Source organism: Phacochoerus africanus, chromosome 9, assembly GCF_016906955.1.
Source record: "Phacochoerus africanus isolate WHEZ1 chromosome 9, ROS_Pafr_v1, whole genome shotgun sequence".
NCBI lineage: Eukaryota > Metazoa > Chordata > Mammalia > Artiodactyla > Suidae > Phacochoerus > Phacochoerus africanus.
Genome location: NC_062552.1, coordinates 32,230,695 through 32,258,350, shown reverse-complemented (window position 1 = coordinate 32,258,350; position 27,656 = coordinate 32,230,695). Strand labels below are relative to the sequence as shown.

Sequence of the window (27,656 nt, the reverse complement as noted above, 5' to 3'; positions counted from 1 at the left end):
CTCTCCTCTTGGGTTCTGTGAAGAAAACACATTTGTCGAAAGAGTAAAGCAAATAGTTTTGACATGTGGCTCTGTACCATGACGGAGGCTATAATGAAGTCGGTCCCAGTTTACACGAGTCCAAATGTTTCCATTTAAATGTCCCAACCTGTATTTACGGTCCCTGCTGCTGCAGCTGACTGTTTATCTACTCTCCTTGCGGCCTTGGCCTCGATTTAACTTCATCTCTTACTTTTTCCATTCCGGGGCCTGTCATTTACATTTTTCTTTAGGAAATGTAAATATTTATTTACAGTATTAGCTTTTACTCTTGCTCAGCTCTATGTCTTATGGAGTAAACAGACTGCGATATGGGTTCTAATCCTGAATGTTCTGTTAATGGGTGGTGACCTTGGCTGAGTCACTTAACCTCACTGAGCCTAAGATGCTTCTTTGTAAAATGAGGTGTTCATTTGTGCCATTTTATCTTTGTTAGCAGATCCATAGTCAAGACTCCTCTTTTTGGGGGGCCTCATCCACCACAGGCAGAAATTCCTAGCCAGGGTTCACACCTGTGCCACAGCTGTAACCAGAGCCACAGCAGTAGCAATGCCAGATCCTTAACATACTGAGCCACCAGGGAACTCCCCAGGATTCCTCTTAAATTCTGTGGCTCTCTACCTCTTACAGCCAGCCACCTGGGAGTTTCTCCTACCTCCTTCTCTATTTCCACCCCTCTTTCAGAATGTCTCTGTGCTGGGATCGACCTGAGTATAATTTGCTTTTGGGGGGTAGCATACCCAGGATGGTATTTAACAATGAGAATAGATCATACTGTTGGGTCTGGGTTAAAATGCCCATGTGGGGAAGTGGCTGAGAAGTAGGGAAATCCTAGCTGCAGGCCTGAAATTCCCTTAGACTGCTTCTCAGCCTGGGGTGTGCACACTCTTGGGGTACAGAGATGTGCCAACAAGGACACCAAGCCCTTCCTCCTGGAGCAAGAATTCTACTCAAAGATATGATGAGAGCAAAGAGACGTCAGTTTTAAAACAAACATATGACATCTTAGTTTAAAAGGAGCACTGGGGTGGACAACTTTGGGCAAACTGCGATGTGAAAGGAAACATGGTTTGAGGTCTGTCCTTGAGTTGCTGGAGAAATACTTGCCTTGTGGGTCTTTTGAAATATGTGCACTTTAATAGGGTAAAGGTGTTAAGTTACTCAGGAGGGGCACCCCCCCCCCCCCCGAGAATGAACTTATGTGGAAAATCCAGTTTCACCCATTAGGAGAGTTGAAAGAGGGGTCCTGAGGTTGAGGGGGAGCCACACCAAACAAGAGACCCATTTCTAAAGACCAAATCAGTTACACAGTCTTGCTTAGCAGTCTGGCTCACAGCTGGGTTTGAATGGATCCAAACATCTGGGAGCTCTCTCCCCCTTTCTCTGACCTCCAGTAGCAATTCTTCTGTGTACTCCATTCTGGGACTTACTGTACCATTAAATGTTGGTTGTATTTTCTTGTTTATACAGCTTCTCAGCCGGAGGTGGTGTGAATTAAAGAGGTGCTATGAATTAAAGAAATACATATGAGGAAGAGTCAAGACCTTGCTTGCTCTGTGACTTTTGGAAACTCCCTGAAATCTCTCTGACCCCCATTTTGCTCATCTATTAAATGGTCCAGTCTAACACCTGCCTTGCCTACTGAAAGGCAGGGTTGTGTGCCGAGCATCTGGATTTGCGGTGTAAAAGCATTTTGTAGATCATTAAACAAAAACCAGTTATTATTAACTAAGACCCCAAAGGGACGGAGAGTTTATCTCTCACAGCATCTTTCTATTCCCCTCAACGTTTAATTTTTGCCTAGTTGGTTGTGATAACTACTAAAGATAAGATCATGAAATGCTGTCCCCACACTGACCCTGAGAAAACTCTCTCCCTCCTTCCCTCATCCTCTCCCCCTCTTCTGGCCTCAGTCCCCTCCATGTGCTCCCACACTGTGATTTTTTCCCCACTGTCCCTTTCAGAACATTGGGGTAAGAAGAGGCTGCTTAAAGCGGCTGTATACTGTATACGAAGGAACTGGTGGAGTAATTTCAGGTGTCACCAGGGAGTTTTATGGCAATGCCATTTTTGTGGGGACACGAACTGGTGTTGTTCTGGAAACTTCCCCCAGAAACAATAGTGTTCAAACAGAATTCTGGATTTTTTTAAAAAGAGAAATCAACAACCCAGCCTAAATATCTCCCTAGGTGATAACAAAGAATCATATTTTCATAGAACTCTTTGCTGAAGTTATATTCCTCCCTGCCTGACTCCTCCTGGCTTTGGGGTATAGGCCAACCTGCTTCACAGTTGACACCCCTGAGGAAAATACCAGGAAAAGGTGATGAGGAAGAAGCGTACAGGTTTAGCATGTATTGGTTTGAGATAGTCCCTGGCTAAACAGTAACTCTGTGAGGCTGTTCCCCTCATATCTGCCTGAACCTCAGAGTGGAGTGGATTTTCTTAAGCAGAAATGTTCTTGGACTTGTTCACAATTTTCCCCTTCAAAATACAGGAGTTGTGCAAGAAAAATCCACATTCCACACTAACAAGGCAAGGATTATAATGAGAACGTGGTTTCTCACAGGCAATCTTTCATCTTTTGTTTTATTTATTTATTTTCTAAGTAAGCTTTTGTGGTGAGAAATCAGAGTAATAAAGAAGGATGAGAGAATGCGGAGTGGAAACTTCTTTTCATTTTTTCCCTCCAAAGTGCAGGGATTGGGGAGGAGAGAGGGGTCACTCCAGGTCCTCACATTAGTCCAGGGGCAAAAGCATAGACCAGGAACCAAGAAGGGCCTGTAACCCAGGGCCTGGAGCTCAGGGATATGGAGTCACGGAGGAGCCCCAGGCCAGGAATTCAATGGGACGAGGCCCCACTGCCTCCCCACACCTGCTCTGCTCAGCACCTGGCCTGTGTTCTCAGTCGCCACACCTGCAGAATGGGAGCAGAGTCCTCCTCTCACAACCTGCCTCAGATGTGCCAAGGAAATAACCCGCCTGGGCGTGGTTTTGTGTTTCTCTGGTTTAGGAACAGGCAGAAGAGAAACAAAACCTAACGCTCCTTCCTTTCCTAAGTAATTCTAAGGCGATCTTTTTTGTAGGGAGCGGGAGATGCCAAGCAGGGACGCCCCCAAGACCGGGTAACCAGTGCCCTGGGCGGGCAGGGGGCTTCGAGCGCTGGAGGACGGGGTGGTCAGCAAGGGCCCGCACGTGCTCGGCCCCGTTGCCCGGAGACCGGCACAGGTTTGTCTTCAAATCCCGGACTCTCCCACCCAGCGGCCCCGGCGCAGCGGCGGGGGTGCGCGCGGGGTCGACGCCCTGGCCAACCGCGCCGCCGCCCCGCCCCGCCCGGCCGCCGCCCCCCCGCCGCCCCGCCGCGGTGGTACGGCCCGAGCCCGGGGGTGCGTAGCTGCCGGCGGGCTCCAGAGAGTCTGCGGGTCGCCGGGTAGGAGGTGAGAGGCCGGGAGCCGCATCGCCGTGGGCTCCCCCTGCTGCCGGAGCTGGGTGGCCCTAGGACGGGCATTTCGGGCGAGGAGGCTGCCCCTCTGGCCTCAGTCTCCTGGTTGCTGGGCCAGCGCTCGACCTTTGGTTGCCCATCCTCCCTCCTCCACGCGTCCCTTGAGAAACTCTGAAGCTGCCCACCCTCCTCTTGGTTGGTCCAGGTCGGGCCCCAGAACCCAGCTCGGGAGTTGGAGAGCCCCCTTCCCCACCACCCACAGCGTCCCATTTCTCCCCGACCCAGATTCCACCAGCAAGATGCCGGACGTGGAGGAAAAGGTGCCCCTGAAGGACCCTGGCAATGCAGAGAGCGGGCCCTGTAAGCCAGAAACCTCAGGACGGACCCCGGACGACAGGAGTAGCCCCAAGGACCACCCTTCCCGTAGGTGCAGCCGTGCCACCCGTAGTGGGCGTCAGATGGGAAGAAGTCCGCGGCCCCTCATTGCTCTCTCCACCTCTCTTGGTTTACCCTTCTCCTTATCTCCCCCGCCCCCCGCAACTATCTCCAATTTCAGACTCCCTACTGACCAGAAGAAAGAAGTGGCCCAAAAGTGATTGCTTAAACCTGGCAAGACTTGAGGCTGAGTCAGTTCAGAGACACTTTTGTTTTTGTTTGTTTGTTGTTTTTTAGGGCCACAACATATGGAGGTTCCCAGGCCAGGGGTCAAATCAGAGCTGCCAGCCACAGCCAGGCCAGATCCCAGCCGCATCTGCAACCTACTCCAGCAGCTCACCGCAGCGCGGGATCCTTAACCCACATCCTCATGGGTACTAGTTGGATTCGACCCTCGGCAAATGGAGGTTCCCAGGCTAGGAGTCAAATCGGAGTTACAGCTGCCGGCCTAGGCCACAGTAGCAGGGGATCCGAGCTGCGTCTGTGACATACACCACAGACCACAGCTCACCGCAACGCGGGATCCTTAACCCACTAAGTGAGGCCAGGGATCCAAGGGCAACCTCATGGTTCCTAGTCGGATTCGTTTCCGCTGCGCCAGGACGGGAACTCCACCTTTGCATTCTTTTACTTTGAATTTGTGGGTGGAACATGGCAGATACTTGGGGTAGATTTTAAAGCCCGGAAATGATCCCAAACAAGCACTGCGTTCTCTCCATAGGTGGTTGACTGTGTTAGTGATACTGCTCTGGCCTTCTATTCTCGCTCTGTACTATGGTTGATGTTCTTTTATGTTCATGTTGGAGCACAGTCTCACTGGACTCATCCTGCCTTTCTCCTGTAAAAATCTCTAGATAATTTAAACAGTCAGCAGTCGGAAGGTCTGCCACCATGCAACAGCCTGAGTTAAATTCCTGAAGACTGAAATGGGAAAAATTAGCTGGAGACCCTGCTCATATTACGTTCAATCGCATTTCTTTCTCTTGTAGCCACAAGGGGTCGCTGCTGGTTAACGAAAAGCAGCAAATTGGGTGCTTTGGAATCCTGATTTGGAATAGGTACCTATTCAGTAGTTATGAACCTGATGTGGTGGGGTGAACGTGATTTTTTTTTGGGGGGGGGAACAACTTAGGTTCTTGAGATTATTTAAGTGAATCCACAGGTAAGACAACTCTTTAACCTGAATAAGCAAAATTCTCTTAAAAATTTTTTGAAATTTTATATATTTCAAATTGGTTAAGTTACCAAATTATCTTGAAAATTTCTTTGTCCTTGAGGTCTGGGTTTTAAAAATCTAGTTTATTTTACCTCCGTTTTCTCTTTGAGCCCTCCCAATTCCCGAATGTTCCGGCTGTGGGAGGTTCAGAGTGCTGTGGTGCTTTCAAGCAACTCAGCAGTCTTGTCAGAGCAGGCTGTGAGCTTTGATTTGTTGTAGTTGGAAAGTGTTTCTGTGTATAGTATTCCTCAGTCCTTCAATAAGCTGCTAGAAGCAGCTGAAGCTCCCTTTGAAGATCTTCTCTTAGTTCTGATTTTGTGTTAGTGAATTAGCGGTAAGTCTGTTTACATATTTGAACTCTGCCATTTTGGTTGAAACTGAAGACTTCAGAGAGTCTATGAAAATAAAGGGAACTTCCTGTGCACCTGAGGTTCTGCTCACCTGTATGTTTACCAAGCAGAGACTCGGTCGGTGGCTTTTTAGTAAATTTTACAATCACCTTTTACCCTTATAACTTCAAACCTGTTGAAAAGTAAGAAAATAATACAATGAATGCCCACATGGTTACCTTTCTGCCATATTTTTTCCTCTCATGTTATATATATGTGTTTTTTTTCTTTCTTGAAGTTACAGAGTCATGACTTTAAATATTTCATGTGTCTTCTAAGAACAAAGACATTCTCTTATGAAAACATTTTTTGCGATAATTTCATTCAGCTTCAGCAATGATCAACCCGTGGCCAATCTTAGTTCATTTATCCCCCCCCACACACATCTTGGAGCCAAATGCTTTTCTGTGAACAAATTATGAGGCTTCATTGAAAGAGGGTGAGAGAATGTGGTTTATTGTGTGCATTAATATATACCAGGTAATCATTATAACTACCATGGATGCCTATTACGTGAGGCTGTTGTTAGCTAGGTCTGCACTAAGAACTTAGAACAGTGGTTCCCAAAGGCTAATGCTAGTTGGTGACCAAATTCTTAGCCATATTTAGTGAAATGAAATAAAGATATTGTATTGAGTTTTTCCTAAAGCCAAATTGGCTCAATTTTAAGGACTGTATTCCCTTTCTGCTTTTTTTTTGGGGAGGGGGGAGGTTAAGCTATCCTTTTTCTTTTATGAAATGATGGTTTTGGTGTTGGTAATGTTTTGTCTTTTAATTTGCTTATTTCATACTGTCCGTACTTAACACGACAAAAGTCGGCAAGTTGTCAGCTGCTCAAAATCTTTGGGGACATTTACTAGTTTGTGAAACCCTAAATTTTGGAAACTGCTGCTTTCAAAGACCAAGTGGCGTTGATGCCATTCAGTACCCTGTGTAGAGAATTTAACTTCTGTCAGAGGCAGGAAGAAGAAAGTGGAATCAGACTACCCCGAGAGAAACATTTATTTTTGCAAATCACAAATAATAAGAGTAAGAAGTAAAAATAATAAAGCAGCAATGAAATAACTTGTGGTTTGCAAAAATAAAGGCAAATATAGGCAAATAAATGCAAACAAAGCCTTTTGTTTTTTATAACTTCTTTCCTCCCTTATCCCCACCTGGGCTGCTCTGAGAGGCTCTGTCACAGATGGAGCCTGGAGTTCAGAAAACATGAACTCCTGGAGGGGTTGAGTGAGTTTGTGTAAGATCAGTTTGATGAATCTAAGTTTGGAGCCGACTCAGTAGAGGGGATCGCTGAATAAAATAGAAATGCAGACTTGTGTGAGTTCGCTGAGGTCCACCATACATTCTTTATTTTTCAGTTGAGGTATAGCTGACCTGGAACGTTGTATTAGTTTCAGGTGTACACCATCCGCTCTTTCTGTCACAGGTCTGATAGATAAAGTTAATGATGTTTCCCAGCTGAGCGAGAAGATTGGGATGAACCATGATTTCTACACAGAAGAGAAGGTTTTACCTCCAAGCAGGTACAGGCTCTTCTCATTTTCCCATTCGATGTATCCTGGTGTAGGTATTAAGCACTAATGGCTCCCAATCAGACTTGAAGTTTTTTTTTTTTTTTAATGGCTGCATCTGCGATATATGGAAGTTCCCAGGCTAAGGGCTGAATTGGAGCTGCAACTGCCACAGCAATGCAGGATCTGAGCCACATCTGCAACCTACGCCTCAGTTGGTGGCAACGCCAGATCCTTAACCCGCTGAGCAAGGCCAGGGATTGAACCCACATCCTCAGAGACAACGTCAAGGTCCTTAACCCACCAAGCCACAACGGGAACTCCCATTTTTATTTGATAATACAATCAGTGTTTGAATATAAGCCCTAAGAGATCTTAACAACTTACACAGAAGAGTAAAAAGTTATTAGTGTCAAAGGAGGGTCAAGAAGCAAATGTTATTGATCCAGTGAATAAACCCAAGCAATTGTCGTGATGTTGCTTTGGGACCTTAGTTAGTAATAAGTTAGGGTGGATTTCAGATCTCTGATAGACATGGAGGAATTAGCCTGTAGTAGCTATCTATTGCTGCATAACAAATTACCTCAAAATTCACCGGTTAGGAGTTCCCGTCGTGGCTCAGTGGTTAATGAATCCAACTAGGAACCATGAGGTTGCGAGTTCGATCCCTGGCCTTGCTCAGTGGGTTAGGGATCCGGCGTTGCCGTGAGCTGTGGTGTAGGTTGCAGACGTGGCTCAGATCTGGCGTTGCTGTGGTTGTGGTGTAGGCCGGTGGCTACAGCTCCGATTCGAGCCCTAGCCTGGGAACCTCCATGTGTCGAGGGAGTGGCCCAAGAAATGGCAAAAAGACAAAAACAAACTCACCCATTAAAACTGTTCATCATCCACAGTTTCTGTGGGTCAGGAATATGGGTGTGGTGACTGGGTGCCTCTGGCTCAGGGTCTCTCATGAGTCAACCTGTTGACTATTGACCTGAGCCTGAGCCTGCCCCCCACCCCATCCCATGTCTGTGCCACCTGGGCCTCTCCATAGGGCAGCTCACAGAGAAAGTAAGTGTGGGACAGCAAACAAGACACAAACCAGTCTTTTTGTTACCTAATCTCAGGAGTGACATCCCTGGCCTCTGCTGTATTTTGTTTGCTAGAAAGGAATCCACAAACCCAGGCCCCACTGGGTATAGGATTGCACCAAGGTGTGAATACCAGGGAGAGTAGATCTTTGGACTCAGTTTATCCACTGCCTGCCGCATTGCTCCTATCCTACCAGTTACTCTATTTTGTGATTACAGATTAAAGAGTCACAGATATGGATTAATTTTCTCATAGTGGTATTTTCACACACACACCCCTTGCCCATAAACCTGCTTAATTTATGAATCAGGATTAGAACCCTGTTGATAAATAATGCTTCCCTGCCCTAATCAAGCCTTATTTTTTATTCTTCTTTGTTATTTTGACATTGCAATAAATAAGAACCATTCACTAGGTATGACTTGCTGGTTTACTGTTAATTCAGTGGATAAATTCAGTGTCAGATTATACATTTTAAAGCAGTTCTAATTTGCCACCAGTGAACAGCTCTGTGGTGGCAGCTTGTGATTAGTCAATTTCCTTAAATGCTTTTGTCATGTGTCGGTTTTGGAGGGTCTGTTGCTCGCTCAGCTGTCCTGAGTTGCTGTCCCGGGCTTCGTGCTCTGCTCTTGCTGACCCATGTCCAGGCCAAGCACAGCTTCTCTGGGAACAGATTTTCACCAAGACCCAGGTCTTCTAGCAACTCTCTCACTGCTGAGATATGCTTTTTGTGGCAGGAGAGGAGAAAAACGTGTGGGAGAAATGAAGCAGGAGAAAGCATATTATTCAGAGCTGGGTTTTCAAGTAAGGTAATACAACATTTACACAAGGAAAAAGGTTGGAATAGAACTCGAGGTCACTTCTTATTGGAGTTGGCTTTACTTGGGGCTCATGGGATGACATTAATTACTACTGTAGGTCCCTAAGGGAAATTCCATGTTTAGCCATTTATTCATCAGGCATTTATTAGGTCCTAATTCTGTGGCAGGCAGAATGCTGAGTTCTAGCTGCAGTTATAAATATGTAAGGCACTGCCTTTGCTGTCAGGAAGCTTTGGGAGGAGGGACAGTTGGATAACAAAGTGACCGCTAAGTTGACTCAGCTGGTGTATAGAGTTTAATGAAAGTTCTCAGCTGCCTAAGGACCAGAGAAGGTGTGCCTGGGATGACCTGAGTCTTAACAGGTGGTCCCGCTGGGAAAGAGCCAGTGGAGGAAACGCTGGAGGACAGAGTGGTGGTTGAACGTGGGGTGCCATCTGCTGGGTGTGGTTGTGCAGAAGGTGTTAGGAGGTGGGAGGTGATAAGTGGGCAGGGAAGGGGGCTGCTCTTGGGAAGGGTCACTTAGGCCATTCATGCTGCTGCTGACAGGAAGCCCCTAAAAGACTGCAGGTGAGCATGACCTGATCAGAACTTTGTCTTGGAAAAACCATTGCTTTTAGCATGAAGGTGTGACAAACCAATTAAAAAGGGACAAGACTGAAGGCAGAGGGAGCAGTTAATGGCCTATTAGAATAGTCCAGGAGTTCCCATCCAACTAGGAACCATGAGGTTGCAGTTTCGATCCCTGGCCTTGCTCAGTGAGTTAAGGATCTGCCGTTGCCGTGAGCTGTGGTGTAGGTCGCAGACACGGCTCGGATCTGTCATTGCTGTGGCTGTGGCTGTGGCCGGCGGCTGCAGCTCCAATTGGACCCCTAGCCTGGGAACCACCATGTGCCTCAGATGCGGCCCTAGAAAAGAAAAAAAAAAAAAAAAGTCCAGGTAGGAGATGCTGGTAGGAGGGGATGGGTTCCAGAGACATTTAAAAAACTACATTTATGGAACTTGGAAGATGGATGGGATAAATAGGATGAGGAGAGAAGCTTTAAGAACAATTCCAGGAGTTCCCGTCGTGGCGCAGCAGTTAACGAATCCGACTAGGAACCATGAGGTTGCATGTTCGGTTCCTGCCCTTGCTCAGTGGGTTAAGGATCCAGCATTACCGTGAGCTGTGGTGTAGGTCACAGACGTGGCTCGGATCCCGCATTGCTGTGGCTCTGGTGTAGGCCGGGGGCTACAGCTCCGATTCGACCCCTAGCCTGGGAACCTCCATATGCCGCAGGAGTGACCCAAGAAATAGCAAAAAAAGATAAAAGAGAGAACAATTCCAGTGCTCAATAGACCATTAGCTTATAGTTACCTCTGATGATTGAGACTGGTGTGTTAGAGGAATTTTGATTTTTCTTTGATTCATCTTTATGTTGCTTGTTTTTTGTTCTGCACGAATCATGTGCTACTCCTGTATTTTTTGGGGAGGGGATATTTAATTCAAGAAAACCAATGACTATTTGGCAATGACTGGGTACAGCCTCAGAATTTTCAAGTGGCTTTTTTTTTTTTTTCTTTTGATGGTTGCACTTGTAGCATATGGAAGATCCTGGGCTGGGGGTTAAATCAGAGCTGCAGCTGCCAGCTTACACCACAGCAACACCAGATTTGAGCCAAGTCTCTGAACTTCACCACAGCTCGCAGCAATGCTGGATCCTTAACCCACTGCACGAGGCCAGGGAGCGAACCTGCATCCTCATGGACACTAGTCAGGTTTTTAACCAGCAGTGCCACAATGAGAACTCTTCAGATGGTTCTTTTTCTTCTTACTAGTCTAACTATAGGTCAGAGAAATAATTTGAAAAACATTCAGAAGAAAGTTAATTCCTTTAAAAATTAATGGACAACTTTAACATAGTTCACTTTTACAGAAAAGTGATAGAAAATCGAGTTCTCACATTCCCCCTCTTTCCCGGCATGCAGTTTCCTGTGTTATTTACGTCCTGTATCAGTGTGGGATATTTGTTACAATTGACGGTCCAGTATTAGTACATTATTATTAACTCAGGTTTACACTGGGGTTCACTTTTTGTGTTGCCTAATCTGTGGGTTTTGAAAAATGTATAATGACATGAATTCACCATTTCTGTATCACACGGAATAATTTCACTGCCCTGAAAATGCCCTGTGTTCTTCCTGTTCATCCTTCCCTCGCCCCCCCACATCCCCGAACCTTTGGGACCCATGCATCTTTTGACTGTCTCCATAGGTTTTTAGAATTTCTCATAGTTGGAATCATAGACTATGTAGCCTTTTCAGACTGGCTTCTTGCGTTTAGCAAAATATGCCTTTACGTTTCCTCTGTGTCTTTTGGGGGCTTGATAGTGCATTTCTTTTTTTTTTTTTCCATTTATAATGATTTTTATTTTTTCCATTGTAGCTGGTTTACAGTGTGTTTCTTTTTAGTGTTGAATAATATTCCATTGTCTGGATATACCACAGTTTATTTATCTGTCACTTACAGAACAACATCTGGGTTGCTTCCAAGCTTTGGCAATTATGCATAAAGCTGTTATAAATGTCTATGGGCCAGTTTCTATGTAGATAGAAGCTTTCTACTCATTTGAGTAAATATCAAGGAGCAAGATTATTGGATTATATGGAAAGAATACATTTAGTTTTGTGAGAAACTGTCTTCCTGGGTAGTTGTACCATTTTGCATTCCTACCAGCAATGAGTGAACATTCCTGTTGCTCCTCATCCTTGTCAGCATTCGGTATTGTCGGTATTTTGGATTTTCACCATTTCAATAGGTGTGTAGTAGTATCTCATTGTTATTATTATTATTATTTTTTTTACAAGTGGCTGCACCTGTGGCATGTGGAAATTCCCAGGCTAGGAGTCGAGCCACAGCCACTGTAGAAGCAATGCCGAGTAGTTATGTTGTGAGCCACATGGGGAGTCCTCTCATTGTTATTTTAATTTACAAATCTCTAATGAGAAGTGAGGTTGAGCATCTTTTCATATGTTTATTTGCCATTTGTGTATCTACTTTGGTGAGGTGTCTATTCAGACCTTTTTCTGTTTCGTTGTTTTTTTTTTTTTTTTTTTTTTTTTGCTTTTTAGGGCCACACCCAGAGCATATGGAGGTTCCCAGGCTAGGGGTACAATTGGACCTACAGCTGCCGGCCTACTCCACAGCCCCAGCAACGCAGGATCCGAGCCATGTCTGTGGCCTGCGTCAAAGCTCACTGGATCCTTAACCCAATGAACGAGGCCAGGGATTGAACCCACATCCTCATGAATATTAGTCAGGCTCATTACTGCTGAACCACAAAAAGAACTTCCAGGCCTTTTTCTGTTTTAAAATCGGATTTTTTTTTTACTGTTGACTTGTAAGAGTTCGTTGTCAGGTAAGTGTTTTGCAAAGATCGTAGCTTGTTTATTCTCTTAACAGTGTCTCTGACAGCAGTTTTTAATTTTAATGAAGTCCAATTTATCAGTTTTTTTCTCTCATAGATCTTGTTTTTGGTGGTACATCTAAAAGGTCATTGCTAAACCCAGGGTCACCGAGATTTCTCCTGTTATCTTCTATCCTCTAAGTTCTATGTTTTACATTTGGGTCTATGATCTACTTGTGGAAGGTATAAGGTCTGAATCCAGATTCTTTTTTTTTTTTTTTTTTGTCTTTTTGCCATTTCTTGGGCCGCTCCCACGGCATATGGAGGTTCCCAGGCTAGGGGTCTAATCAGAGCTGTAGCTGCTGGCTACAGCAACGCAGGATCTGAGCTGCGTCTACGACCTACACCACAGCTCACGGCAACACCGGATCCTTAACCCACTGAGCAAGGGCAGGGATCGAACCCGCAACTGCATGGTTCTTAGTCGGATTCGTTAACCACTGCGCCACGACGGAAACTCCTGAATCCAGATTCTTTTTTTTGCCTATGGATGTCCAGGTGTTTCAGCACCATTTGCTGAAAAGACTGTCCTTTCTAGTTGAGTTGCCTTTGCTTTTGTTGTTTTTTTTTAAGGGGAGAAAAAGACCTATTTTCCGGTTTCCATGACTGGCTACATGATAATGCCACAGAGATTGGAAATATAGGAGGAACAGGTTTGGAGGGGGAAGATAGTGAATTGAATATTATTTAAAAACTTTTTTACATTTTTCATTTTTAAAATTTTCGTTGATTTACAATGTTATGCCAATTTCTGCTGTACAGCAAAGTGACCCAGTCACACATATAAATATATTCCCTTTTTTTTTTTTTTTTTTCTTTTTAGGGCCACACCCATGGCATATGGAGGTTCCCAGGCTAGGGGCCTAATTGGAGCTACAGCTGTCAGCCTATGCCACAGCTCATGGCAACGCCAGATTCTTTACCCACTGAGCTTGGCCAGGGATCGAACCTGCAACCTCATGGTTGCTAGTCGGATTCGTTTCCACTGCGCCACAACAGGAACTCCTATTCCCTTTCTTATATTATCTTCCATCATGGTCTATCCCAAGAGACTGGATATAGTTCCCTGTGCTGTATAGCAGGATCTCATTGCTTATCCATTCCAAAGGCAATAGTTTGCATCTATTAACCCCAAACTCCCAGTCCATCCTCCTCCTCCTTCTCTCCCCCTTGGCAACCGCATGTCTGTTCTCCATGTCTGAGTCTGTTTTTGTTTTGTAGATAGGTTCATTTGTGCCATATTTTAGATCCTACGTGTAAGTGGTGTCATGCGGTATCATATTGTATTTGTCTTTCTCTTTCTGACTTACTTCACTTAGTATGAGAATTTCTAATTGCATCCATGTCGTTGCAAATGGCATTAATTTTTTTTGTGTGTCTTTTTGCCTTTTCTAGGGCCGCTTCCGTGGCACATGGAAGTTCCCAGGCTAGGGGTCCAATTGGAGCTGCAGCCGCCGGCCACAGCCACAGCCACAGCAATGACAGATCCGAGCCGTGTCTGCGACCTACACCACAGCTCACGGCAACGGCAGATCCTTAACCCACTGAGCAAGGCCAGGGATGGAACCCGCAACCTCATGGTTCCTAGTTGGATTCGTTAACCACTGAGCCACGATGGGAATTCCTAATTTGTTCTTTTTATGGCTGAGTAGTATTCCATTGTGTATAGGTACCACAGCTTCTTAATCCATTCATCTGTCAATAGATTTTTTTTTGTCTTTTTTTGCTATTTCTTGGGTCGCTCCCGTGGCAAATGGAGGTTCCCAGGCTAGGGGTCAAATGGGAGCTGTAGCCACCAGCCTACACAAGAGCCACAGCAACGTGGGATCTGAGCCGTGTCTGCAACCTACACCACAGCTCACGGCAGCACCGGATCGTTAACCCACTGAGCAAGGGCAGGGACCGAACCTGCAACCTCATGGTTCCTAGTTGGATTCGTTAACCACTGCGCCACAAAGGGAACTCCTTGAGTGCAATTTTAAAAGGTATTGTTAAAAATATGGAATGCTTCATGAATTTGTGTGTTGTCCTTGTGTAGGGGCCATGCTAATCTTCTCTGTATCATTCCATTTTTAGTACATGTGCTACTGAAGTGAGCACTGAATTCAATTTTAGACCTGCAGATTTGGAAGTATCTGTAGATATACAAGTGTTATCAGAGAAGGAAAATCCTTTTCTAGATTTTAGGTTTATAAGAAAATGATAAGATGGAGTTCCTGCTGTGGTGCAGTGGGTTAATGATCCAGCTTGTCTCCGTGGCGTTGCTGGTTTGTCCCTGGCCTGGTGCAATGGGTTAAAGATCTGGTGTTGCCACAGCCATGGCTCAGATTTGATCCCTGGGCCAGGAACTTCCACATGCTGTAAATGCAACTGAAAAAGGAAAAAAAGAAAAAAGAAAATGAAAGACCATTTAGTTCATTGCTAGATGCATATATAAAGAGACACTGAGTCACATCTTTTCTAGGCTAAATGCAGAATCAGTGCTGAAGCTCAGCGTGGCCTCTATTTGGGGAAGGAGGACTCCTGAGAGGAGGGTGCAAAGAGCCCACCTGAGAGGTTGTGCTGGTGCCCTTGACAGCCAAGTCGAGTCCAGCTTATTCAGCTCGCCAGAGTTCCCGGCCTTTCCCTGTCAGTGTAATGGTCTTTTGTCATATCAGACATTGTTTGGGGCTTAGGAGACAATGACCTTATAGAAATTTTTGAGTAGAAAAAGTAATTTGTTCATTTAACTCTCTTACAGTCTGGAAGGCAAGGTCAAGGAGACAATGCACAATGCCTTTTGGGATCATCTTAAAGTGCAGCTCTTAGCTACTCCCCCAGACTTCAGCTGTGCTCTTGAACTTCTAAAAGAAATTAAAGAGGTGAGTGACCTCCCCTTTGGAGGTGTAAAGTTTCCAGATATATCCCTTGCTCATTGCAATGTCAGTGACTAGCAAATCCTAACTGAACATGGCCCATAAATGAGAATCTAATTAGTAGACAGAAATCACACAGTAATTTTTTTTTTGTCTTTTTGTGTTTTTAGGGCTGCACCTGTGGCATATGGAGGTTCCCAGGCTAGGGGTCTAATCGGAGCTGTAGCTGCTGGCCTACACCAAAGCCACAGCAATGCAGGATCCGAGCCGTGTTTGTGACCTACACCACAGCTCACAGCAACACTGGATCCTTAACCCAGTGAGCGAGGCCAGGGATCCAACCCATGTCCTCATGGATACTAAAGGTTCATGACTAAGCCATGACAAGAACTCCTCCAACCTGGCCCTGAAAAAGCAAACAGCATGGAGAGGGCCACATGGTAAGGAAATGCAGGTGGCCCCTAGGACCTGAGGGCAGCATCCAATCAACAGCCAATAAGAAGCTGGGGCCTTCAGGCACACAGCTGTAAGAGAGTGAACTCTGTCAGCAGTTTGCATGAGCTTAGAAACAGATTCTTCCCCAGTCAAGTTTCCAAATAGAATGTAGCCTAGCCAGCACCCTGACTGCAACCTGAAAGGAAGATCTGATTAAACTTTGTGGACTCCTGACCCACAGAAACTGTGAGATAGCAAGTATATATGCTGTTTTAAGTCTCTAACATTTATGGTAACTTGTTATGCAGCACAGAAAACTAATATGCCATCTAACATGTCCCGCAATGTTCATAGTAGCTCTGTTCACAATAGCCAGGACGTGGAAGCACCCTACGTCAAACGTCCATTGACAGATGAATGGATAAAGAAGATATGGTACATATACACAGTGGAATATTACTCAGTCATAAAAAAGAGTGAAATAATGCCACTTGCAGTAACATGGATGTAACTGGAGATTATCATACTAAGTGAATTAAGTCTGAAAGAGACAAATACCATATGATACCACTTATATGTGGAATCTAAAATATGGTACACATGAACTTATTTACAAAACAGACTCACAGACATAAGAAGCAAATTTATGGTTACCAAAGGGGAAAGTTATGGGGATGGATAAATTAGGAGTTTGGAATTAGCAGATACAAACTACTATATATAACATAACAAGGTCAGATACAAACTACTATATATAACATAACAAGGTCTCACTGTATAGCACAGGGAACTATATTCAATGTCCTGCAATAAACCATAATGTAAAAGAATATGAAAGTATATATCTATGTGTTTGTATGTGCATAAATAACTGCATCACTTTGCTGTACAGCAGAAACTACCATACCATTATAAATCAACTATACCTCAAGTTAAAAAGTGCCATCTACAGATGAAGTTTAAAATTGTGCCATCAGGAAATTGCTCTCGTGGCTCAGCGGCTAATGAACCCAACTAGTATCCATGAGGTTGCGGGTTCGATCCCTGCCCTCACTCAGTGGGTTCAGGATCCAGCGTTGCTGTGAGCTGTGGTGTAGGTCACAGACTCAGCTGGACCTGGTCTTGCTGTGGCCGTGGTGTAGGCTGGCGGCTACAGCTCCAATTTGACCCCTAGCCTCGGGAACCTCCATATGCCTCAGGTGAAAGCCTTAAAAGGACAAAACAAACAAACAAACAAAAAAAAACTGCCATCTGGTAAAGGAAAATTATTTAAAGGACTTACTCCACTTTCTCAGAACAGAGAAGGCTGGATTTGGAGAGGATTTGAGAGGCGGTAAGTTGATAAATGTCACATTCTGTTCCTTTGGCTCCTCAGCTTCCTTCCATGTGGACCTTTCTACACACATTCGAATTCCAGAAAAGAGATCTGTTTTGACCTGAGAAGACATAGCTATCTGTCTTAGAAGTTTTCATCCTCACTCTGAGTTGGGGAACTCCCAGCAGTTGTGCACTCCTTGCCGTCTGCTGTGTTCCTCCAGTTCAGTCCTCGTCCCACCGGATGTCCTGCTAGCGACGGGCTAAAGTGTACAGTCAGCTTCCAACAATCCAGCTACAAAGTAATGTTGGGAAGGAGAGAGACGAGGATGGTTAGCTTATGCTAACAAACCTGTGCTTATAATAAGCAAAGAGAACATGTGTGGTGTTTGGTCATGAGGCTAGAGGTGATATCCTGTCTTCCTGTTCCTTCCATATTTCCCTTGTCCTCAGCCACTGGGGCTGCGTATCTGACGGAGCGACCCAAACTCTCGCTGCCTGAGTCTGAGTCCTCGTGCGTTTTGCTTTTGTTGTTGGTGTGCTGTGGTTTTCCACTGACCTTTAATATTGGGTGTGGAAGTAGCAAGAGGCCCAGAATCTTCTGGGTTCCAGACACAGCCTTCTTCCCCGCTGTGGAGCAGCACCCGTTTCTTCTTGGTGCTCAGGGGCAACCACTCTAGTCAGTAGAGGAGCTCTTTTTATTTTGGCCTTGCCCACAGCATGTAGAAGGTCCCAGACCGGGGATTGAACCCATGCCACAGCAGAGGCAATGCTGGATCCTTAACCCACTAGGCCACCCGGGAACTCTGAGGAACTCCTTTTTGACCTTGTTGGTTCAGTGGTATAAGGAGCCCAGAATGGCCAGGGGCAGTGTCATCTTCTGATCTGTTGGAACCAATGTAAGCATTCTTCCCAAATCAGCAGGGCCCAGAGTTGGCAGGATGGGAACCACAAATTCTGCATGTAGGTTCCTAGGTATAATAGTGAGAGGAACCAGTTCTGCTTCTGCCCCTTGATTCCTGGGACCATGCATTCTGGCTTTAGGGTACAGCACTGTACAATGGTTGAATCAAAGCATATGCTGCCTCTTGTAAGACATAACCTCTTCCTCTGTGGGTGCTCTGAGTGCCGTAGCAGCGTCTTCAGTAAGCCAGTCCACTTTTCAGTTCCGACCAGTTGACTCTCCACAAGGGGGATGTGGGCATGGACCCACCACTGTACTTTCTTGCCTGTAAGATGAGTTCCTTGATCAGATGCAGGGCCAGGGGGCGTGCTAGGGCATTCTGTGAAATTCTGCGAGAACATGGATGTTGGTGCCGACAGAAGCAGTGCAGACAGGGAAGACCCTGCCTCCCCTAAATGGAAGAGGTCCAAAGAAGTCATCTGCCCAGGGGGTGGCTGATGCCCCCGGGGGAAGGGTGCCACATGATGGACCTAGTTGTTTGTATTCTTTAGAGTTGTTTTTTTTTTGTTTGTTTTGTTTTGTTTGTTTGTTTACTATAGTAAACAACATTTTTACCATTTTAATAATTTTAAGTGCTAAATTAGTGGCATTGAGTACTTTGACACTGCTGTGCAGCCATCACCCTGGCCATTTCCAGGATGTTTTCATCTCCTCAAACAGAAACTCTACTCATTAAGCAATAACTCCTCATACTGCTCTCCCCCCAGTGCCTGCTAACCTCGGCTTCTTTACCTTCTGTCTCTGAACTTGACTATTCTGGTTGCGTCACAGACATGGACTCCCACAGCATCTGTCCTTTTCCATAAGACACATTTCCCTTAGCATAAGTTTTCAAGGCGCGTCTGCGCTGCAGTGGGGAGCGGAGCTCCATTCCTTTTCTGCTGAATCATTGTCCCTTGGATGGATAGACCACTTTTGTTTATCTCTTCATTTGTTGGTGGACATTTGGTTTGTGTTCACATTTTTGCTTTTTTGGGTTGTGCCGCTCTTCACTCTTCATGTGCAAGTCTTTGAACTTCTCTTTCCCCGTCTTTTGAATACATACCCAGGAGTGGAACTTGTGATTCATACGATAATTCTATGTTTAATTTATTGAGAAACCACTAAACGGTTTTCCTCAGTGGCTTACCATTTTACAGTCCTCCAGAAATGTATGACAGTCCCGATTTCTGCATATTTTCACTTATTTTTCAACATTTATTTTCCCTTTTTTAAAAAAGTTATAGGAGTTCCTGTTGTGGTTCAGTGGTAATGAACCCAACCATCATCCATGAGGACGTGAGTTTGATCCCTGGCCTTGCTCAGTGGGTTAAGGATCTGGCATTGCTGTGGCTGTGGGATAGGCCAGCATCTATAGCTCCGATTTGACTCCTAGCCTGGGAACTTCCCTGTGCTGCGGGTGCGGCTCTAAAAATCAGAAAAAAACAAGTTATAGACGTCATCCCTTGGTGCAGCCGTGAATGGAGTGGTGTCTTGCTGTGGTTTTGATTTGCCTTCCCTGGCAGCTGATGGTGTTGAGCATCTTCACGTGCTCAATGCCCTCTCAGTGTCATCTTTGGAGGGAGATTTACTCAAGTCCTTTGCCTTTTTTTTTTTTTTTTTTTTTGTCTTTTTAGGGTCATACCTGTGGCATTTAGAGGTTTCCAGGCTAGGGGTCCAGTTGAAGCTGTAGCTGCTGGCTGACGCCACAGCTCATGGCAACGCCGAATCCTTAATGCACTGAACGAGGCCGGGGACCAAACCCATGTCCTCATGGGTACGAGTTGGATTCATTACCACTGAGCTGCTTCAGAAAGTCCCTTAAAATTATGCTGTCTTTTGTGTTGAGTGGTAAAAGTTCCTTAAACATTCTGGGCACCTGACCTGTGTCAGATAAATGATTTGCAGATATTTTCTCCCATTCTGTGGGTGGTCTTTTCACTTTTTTTGATACTTGCCCTTGAAGCACAAAAGTCTTTGTTTTTTGTTTTGGCCACACCTGTGGTATGTAGCAGTTCCCAGGCCAGGGATTGAACCCACGCCACAGCAATGACAATGCTGGATCCTTAACCACTAGGCCACCAGGGAACTCCCAAAAGTTTTATTTATTTTTTGCTTTTCAGGGTCACACCCAAGTGGCATATGGAGGTTCCCAGGCTAGGGGTGGAATCAGAGCTACAGCTGCCGGCCTACACCACAGCCACAGCAGCAGCAACGTTGGATCCAAGCCGCATCTGCAGCCTACCCACAGCTCATGACAACCCACTGAGCGAGGCCAGGGATTGAACCCACATCCTCATGGGTACTAGTCAGATTTGTTTCCACTGAGTCATGATGGGAACTCACAAAAGTTTAATTTGAATGAGGCCCAATTTATCTAGCCTGTGGTGGTTTCTGCTCTTGGTGTCCTGTCTTGCCAAATCCAAGATTGTGAAGATAAGCCCCCTATTTTCTTCTAATAATTTAAGAAGTTTCACTCTTATGTTTAAGTCTTTGACCCAGTTTGAGTTAATTTTTCATTTGGTGTAATGTTCATTGTTTTGCATGTGGCTATCCCGTTTTCCCAGTACCTTTTGTTGAAAAGACTGTCCTTTTCCCATTGAATGCTCTTGGCATTGTTTTGAAAAAAATCATTTGACCATATATTCAAATTTTATTTCTGGGTGGGTTTTTTTGTTTTGTTTTTTGGTCTTTTTGTCTTTTCTAGGGCCACACCCGTGGCATATGGAGGTTCCTAAGCTAGGGGTCAAATCGGAGCTACAGCTGCCAGCCTACACCAGAGCCACAGCAGATCCGAGCTGCAGCTATGACCTACATGGAAGCTTGCAGTAATGCCAGATCTTTAACCTACTGAGTGAAGCCAGGGATCAAATCCACATCCTCATGGATACTAGGTTCTGAACCTGCTGAGCCGCAGCAGGAAGTCCCTCTGTGGACACTTGAGGTACATGGAATCTGGCGGGCAGAAGGCCTAAATGGGAGGGTGGCTCGTATAGCAGCCTGAGGTGCTGCAGACCCCAGCCTTGCTTGGGTCCACTTGAAGTTGGCAGCCTTGTGAATGACTCTGAATGAGTGTCCCAGTGCTGCTTGTTGCCTTGAAAACCCTGAGGCCTGTGTGCATTGTGCCTTTTCTTGCGATGGGTGGTCTGAAGTCCAGCAACTTTCACCTCGGAGGGGAGAGCTTGACAGGCTCAGGCCACTAAGACGCCAGCAGCTTCACAGAGGTGATGGGCTGCTCAGTTTTTGGAGGGATTATCTGCTGTCCTCGAGTTTGCATGTTTGTCTAAGGCATCCAAGTACTTGCTACTTCCCGCTCATCAGATCCAATGGGCATGTGGCCATGTGAACTCAAACCTCCCTTGTGGTACAAATTTTGCATCCATCAAGGTCCAGTCAGGCAGAAGAAACCACACAGTGATTTGAACAGAGAGAAGCTGCAGTGAGGCATGAGCTTGCTGAGGAAGCACACCAGAGCCAGCAAGGAAGACCTCTTCCCCTTGCAGCGTCTCTGTAGCGTCCCCTACAGACAGAACTTGGTATTGCGTGGGCCAGCAAAGGGCACATATTGAAAGGGCGCATCTCCAATTTCACGAGTAGGCACTGGTGGGTGGATTTGGAACTGAGAAGCTCCTAGTTGATCCCTGGCAGAGTTTGTCATCAAAATGGATGGTATGGAGCAACATTTACTTAAGATGAAGCTAAACTATTGGGATCTTGCTGTGGAGAACGTGGTACTCATTCCATTCAGTGAAACCTCCCCGTCCCCCCTGACTACCGTGTTCTCTGTGCTACAGAAGCACAGAGATGAGCCAGAGAGGCTCTGTCCACAGGGAACCTGTATTTTGGATTCATAGGAGCTCTTAACAGTTACTCTGTCTCCTTCATCCTTGCCCTTTTTTTTTTGTCTTTTTTTCCATTTCTTGGGTCGCTCCCGCGGCATATGGAGGTTCCCAGGTCAGGGGTCCAATCAGAGCTGTAGCCACCGGCCTACACCAGAGCCACAGCAACGTGGGGATCCGAGCCGCATCTGCGACCTACACCACAGCTCATGGCAATGCCAGATCCTTAACCCACTGAGCAAGGCCAGGGATCGAACCCGCAACCTCATGGTTCCTAGTCGGATTCATTAACCACTGCACCATGACGGGAACTCCCATTCTTGCCTTTTGAAGTACAGTCATCTCAACAGGGCCTGCTTTGGTCAAAGGCGAGTATCCATGATGATATTACGACCATGCGATGGTGGGCAGTATACGTTTGTTATAGCTGGCAGTTCTTCTTACTGTGCTCCTGGAGTTTATTCATCTCTTTATCTCATTCTGCGTAGGAAATGATACAGTCTTGCTGTCATCGATCTCCTAAAGCCTTGAACTGTCATTGGCGCCTGAACAAAAATAAATAATATCCTGTAGGAAACCTAGGTACCTGACTACTTGGTCCTCAGAAGACACAGGCTGGGATGTCTTTGGCAGAAGGGCTTGTCCATTAGGGAGAGTCTGCGGCTCTGAACCCGATACAGCTCCTTCCCTGACTTTCTTTCCTGGGTAGATCCTGCTGTCACTGCTCTTACCGCGCCAGAACCGCCTAAGGAGTGAGATCGAAGAAGCCCTGGACGTGAACCTCCTCGGGCGGGCAGCAGAGCAGGGCGCCCTGAATGTCCCTCATGTCTCTAAGTACATCCTCAACACGATGACTCTGCTGTGTGCACCCGTTCGAGATGAAGCCGTCCAGAAACTGGAGACCATCTCAGACCCTGTCCGGTTACTGAGGTTTGAACCTGACTACTGTACTACTGTTTCTTTTCTTTTTTTTTTTTTTTAAATTTATTCTTTGGTGTTTTTTTTTTTTTTTTCCCTTTTGGCTGCACCCACGGTATATGGAAGTTCCTGGGCCAGAGACTGAATCTGAGCCCCAGATACAGCAACACCGGATCCTTAACCCACGGTACCAGAGTGGGAATTCCTGGTGCTTATCTTCTTTCTGTAAATGTATTATTGAAGTCTTGTTGATTCCCAATGCTGTGACTGCTGTCCTCGAAACCTGCCCCAGGCCCTGGGCCGGGCACGGCTGGGATGGCACTGGATCCCAGCCTCCATCTTAGCCGGCTCTTCCCTACTGAAGGCCTGACTGGCTCCTCTTTTCTCTGGCGTGTTGGCTTTTCTTTTCCAAAGGTGGCCTTAGATTGACTGGGCCCCTGGACACCCTTCTACCATAAATCACTGGAGCATGGAATCCTTTCTTCCAAGGAATTCAAGCATTCCTTTCCCAGGCTTTCTCGTCACAGTTCACACAAGACGAGGGGACCATATGATGCAAGGTTATCTTTTTTTTTTTCCCAGAGCTATAGAGACCAAGACCCAGAAAGTTAAAAAAAGCAATGCCCAAAAATGACATCAGAAGTGACATCCCCTCTAAACACACTTCCCAGAGATTTGTTGGTGGGCTGGTGTTTCCTTCCACCGACAACCTTTTTTTTTTTTTGTCTTTTTGCTATTTCTTTGGGCTGCTTCCGCGGCATATGGAGGTTCCCAGGCTAGGGTCTAATCGGAGCTGTAGCTGCCAGCCTACACCACAGCCACAGCAACGTGGGATCCGAGCCGAGTCTGCAACCTACACCACAGCTCACGGCAACGCCGGATCCTTAACCCACTGAGCAAGGGCAGGGACTGAAACCGCAACCTCATGGTTCCTAGTCGGATTCGTTAACCACTGCGCCACGATGGGAACTCCACCGATAACCTTTTTTAAGTGATGCAGAATGGCCGTCGTGGCAAGGGATGGAGGCTTTCATACCCAGAGCCCTCTCTGTTCTGGTGCTGCCACTCCCTCACTCTGGGCCTTGGGTCCTGGGCCACAGTGCCATCTTTTGCAAATTGAGGAGGCAGGACCAAGTTTGTTTTAAAGCCCCTCCAGACTCCCGATACTGTGGCTGAGTGGCACCTGTGTAGGTTCCCCTCTCGCAGAGGGCACATCCTACCTCCTCCCGGGTCAGGGGGATCTTCCAGGTTCTGGGCCTGATGAAGATGGACATGGTCAACTACACGATCCAGAGCCTCCAGCCGCAGCTGCAGGAACACAACATCCAGTGTGAACGAGCTAGATTTCAGGAGCTCCTCAACAAGCAGCCGAGTATGTATTGCACTTGAGGGCAGGCGTGGGAAATAGGACTTGGGGGTCTGACTTTTCGGATGTGAGGGAGTCCTCTGCCTCTTCTAAGGAACAGGGGCTTCTCCCGCAGGTAGGGCGGCAGAAGGGACCGTGATCTAAGCCCCCCAAGCACTTTTCTATCCAGGAGGAGGATGCCTTGACCCTTAGTCTCAGAGCCTCAGGGTTGTAGATGCTGAAGAAGCGTCCACACCCCCTTCCTGTCCCAGGCCTCCTGGACCACACCACCCGATGGCTGACCCAAGCGGCCACAGACCTCGCCACGCCGCCTCCCCCCTGCCCGGACGCTCCCGACTCCTCGAGCGTGACCTGCCTGCCTGCAGGTGAGGCAGCCATCAGCCCAGAGCCCCTCAGCCCCAAGATGGTCCTGTCGCAGGGCTTCCTGAACCTCCTGCTCTGGGACGGTGAGGACGAAGCGTTCCCTGAGGTAGGACTGGCCGGGGGGCCTCGCCGTCGGCTTGCAGGACCCTCCTGGAGCCCCTCCTCTCCTGACGGCCCGCCCGCCTCCCCAGACCCTGCGGACGGACAGAGCCCGGCTGCAGGAGCTGGAGGCCCAGCTGCACCGGCTCACCGTCCTGGCCTCCGTCTTGCTGGTGGCCAACAGTTTCTCCGGCAGCGTCCTGTTTGGCTCGCCGCAGTTTGTGGACAAGCTGAAACGAACGACCAAAGCCCTGTTGGAGGAGTTTGGCTCCAGGTGAGCTGCACTGGCCTTTCACATGTTAGGGGGTGACAGGTGGCAGGAGGAGACAGCAGGAAATGAGCGCCTCGGGCCTTGGGGCTTGTAACAAAGAAAACACAGCTTTCTTCCGAGAGGGCAGCGTGGAGGATAGTTGACCTAAAATGATCCGTTGTCTTTGCTGCGGATGAGAGGCCATCTAGTCGATGGACTGGGCTGACACACCGGGAGTTGGCCAGTTAGTCAGTAGCACAGACTGAGTATCACTGAGGGCAGGGGTCACCCCGGAGGAGAAACAGGCGTCAGAAGGCCAAGTTTTTCATTGTAATTGGTGAGAGAGGGCACATGATCATGGAAAATGTCTAAGAACGTCCCCAAACCCCTGTATTTATGTCCGTGAATTCCATGGCGCGCGAGAGTGCTGAGTGGGAAGACACCCTTGTTCAGAGTCAATCCTGGGTCCATTTCGTGTTCTGAGAAGAAACACGGTGTCACGCGGAGAGAGTGGTCCGGACGTGGAGAGTGACCATGAGGACAGCGAGCCCACCCCTTGGGCTCTGCTCCCAGGGCCTGGGCTCCCGTCCTGGGCCCTGCTTACTCTCCTCCACCGTCTAGGCCTGAAGAGGAGGCCATGCTGACGGTGAGTGAACAGGTGACTCAGGAAATCCACCGGAGCCTCAAGAACATGGGCCTTGCCCCTCTGAGCAGCGACAACACAGCGTCTCTGATAGGACAGCTCCAGAACATCGCCAAGAAGGAGAACTGTGTCCGCAGCGTCATTGGTGAGCGGCCGTGGGGTGGTGAGGAGGAGGGGCGAGGCCAAGCCCGACCCTGGACGTCAGTCCCTGAACCATTTAGCAGTAAAAGGCATAGTGATTGGGCAAGTCATCGTGTAGGCTTTGGTTTTTGCAAAATGTCAGGTTGAAAACATACCCCTTTTATTTTATTTTATTTTATTTTTGTCTTTCTAGGGCTGCACTCATGGCATACGGAGGTTCCCAGGCTAGGGGTCCAATCAGAGCTGTAGCAACTGGCCTACGCCACAGCCGCAGCAACACCAGATCCAAGCTACGTCTGCGACCTACACCACAGCTCATGGCAACGGCAGATCCTTAACCCACTGGTGGAGGCCAGGAATTGAACCTGCGTCCTCATGGATGCTAGTCAGATTTGTTCCTGCTGAGCCACAATGGGAATTCCCCCCAACTCCTTTTAGTTTGAAGACGGACTCTGGTTCTAAGGAAGATTTGTGCCCAGGAATTTTTTTTTTTTTGTCTTTTTTGTTGTTGTTGTTGTTATTGTTGTTGTTGTTGTTGTTGCTATTTCTTGGGCTGCTCCCTCGGCATATGGAGGTTCCCAGGCTAGGGGTTGAATCGGAGCTGTAGCCACCGGCCTACGCCAGAGCCACAGCAACGCGGGATCCGAGCCGCGTCTGCAAGCTACACCACAGTTCACGGCAACGCCGGATCGTTAACCCACTGAGCAAGGGCAGGGATCGAACCCGCAACCTCATGGTTCCTAGTCGGATTCGTTGACCACTGCGCCACGACGGGAACTCCCCAGGAATTCTTAAGTCATCCCTGGCCTTCTAGGTTGTTGTCAGCTGCGGTTCAGGACTTATGACACCCACCCCCACCAACAAGAAACTCTAGAAGTAGGCTGGAACACAGGTTCCAAAGCAGGGACTTCCCTTGTCCCATGTTGGAAGGGAGGCCATGAACTTGACCTTGCTCTTAACCTCAGCCATCTGAAGGGTCAGTCTAAGATCCTCCTATTATATATATCAAATACAAGGATCTGACTGATGGACACTTAGGTAATCTTTTGAATAGGCATGGACTAGCCCAAAAGTTTTGGTCTTTGCTTTGTCCTTGCGAACTAGGTAGCAACCCCCTCCCCACATAAAACAAACTTCCTTACCTCTAGGTGAGTGGGTGGGTCAGCGAATAGCTGCGTTAACTTGGAGCTTGGGTGAGGAGAGCCTTCTGGCTTTTCACTGTCTTTTCCTGCTCACAGATCAGCGAATCCACCTGTTCCTCAAATGCTGTTTGATTCTTGGTGTGCAGCGGTCTCTGCTAGACCTCCCTGGAGGCCTCACCCTCATTGAGGCAGAACTGGCAGAACTGGGCCAGAAGTTTGCCAACCTAACACAACACAATCAGCAGGTGTTTGGCCCCTACTACACGGAGATCCTAAAAACCCTCATCCCCCCAGCCCAGGTGCTGGAGACGGAAGTGGAATCTCTCTAATGGCACCGGTTCCAAGCCCTGGCCCCTGGGACCCAGGAGAGAAGCCCATTGTTCTCCTGGGGTGACAGCATCAGTGGCTAGTAGAGCAGCAAGCCCTCTCCCCTTCTGTAGCCAGCACACCACACTGTAGTGACCACGCGTGTAAATACCAGCTGGCCCAGACGCATTCACTAATAAACAATTGAACTGCAAGCAAACCTCCGCTCTTGCTGCGCGGCAGCGCAGCCAGGCCCTGTGTCCTCAGCCCCCAGCTAGCTGGCAGCCAGCAGGCCCCAGTGTTTCCTCCACTGGCTAGGTGTTCCCTTCAACGCGCAGAGCTGAGGAGCCAAGATACGCAGGTACTCACGCCGTTTTCTCTAAGGGGAAAGCATTTCTCCCAGGGTTCTGTGGAATTATCCAAAACGTGAGTAGAAGGGTGTCTCTGGAAGTTAGAACTTTGTTCTTATTCAGCTCAGGATTGGGTGTGATTGAAAAAGTTATTAGGAACCTCATTTCCAGGACCCCATTCCCCAGAGGTTTCAAACGATGCAACAAGAGGTGGTGGTAAGGCCCTCAACTCGCTCTCCTGCTCAAGGGTTCTGAGGCAGGTGCCAGCTGGGGCCGGGTGAAACTGCCCATTGGCTGCTGGCTGGCACCTGCAGGCTGGCAT

The 27,656-nt window shown here is 47.3% G+C and overlaps 1 protein-coding gene and 1 non-coding gene across 3 annotated transcripts; one reads left to right on the top strand and one right to left on the bottom strand.

Annotated features, from left to right (window-relative positions):
• The first annotated feature begins 3,130 nt into the window (after positions 1-3,130).
• Positions 3,131-27,199, top strand: TCP11 (t-complex 11). 2 transcript variants are annotated; one of them, XM_047795560.1, is made up of 10 exons: positions 3,131-3,267; positions 3,767-3,904; positions 6,951-7,047; positions 15,111-15,231; positions 22,466-22,686; positions 23,910-24,046; positions 24,292-24,509; positions 24,595-24,776; positions 25,374-25,540; positions 26,775-27,199. In XM_047795560.1, the coding sequence occupies exons 2-10, from the start codon at positions 3,781-3,783 to the stop codon at positions 27,005-27,007; spliced, it is 1,500 nt and encodes a 499-aa protein (XP_047651516.1). In that variant the 5' UTR covers positions 3,131-3,267; positions 3,767-3,780; the 3' UTR covers positions 27,008-27,199. The 2 variants fall into 2 exon arrangements, with proteins under 2 accessions (XP_047651516.1, XP_047651515.1); XM_047795559.1 differs by lacking the exon at positions 3,131-3,267 and adding an exon at positions 3,410-3,476.
• LOC125137079 (U6 spliceosomal RNA) lies at positions 14,364-14,470 on the bottom strand. The gene has a single exon (XR_007137384.1). It is a non-coding gene; the product is annotated as a U6 spliceosomal RNA (small nuclear RNA).
• Positions 27,200-27,656: the final 457 nt, after the last annotated feature.

What these genes read in the sequence shown, in the direction of transcription:
- TCP11 (XM_047795560.1), top strand. Translation starts at nt 3,781, where the DNA reads ATGCCGGACGTGGAGGAAAAGGTGCCCCTGAAGGACCCTGGCAATGCA. An exon ending in CCCCAAGGACCACCCTTCCC is followed by an intron (nt 3,905 to 6,950) that starts GTAGGTGCAGCC and finishes TTTCTGTCACAG; the next exon opens with GTCTGATAGATAAAGTTAAT. An exon ending in CTGTGTCCGCAGCGTCATTG is followed by an intron (nt 25,541 to 26,774) that starts GTGAGCGGCCGT and finishes TCCTGCTCACAG; the next exon opens with ATCAGCGAATCCACCTGTTC.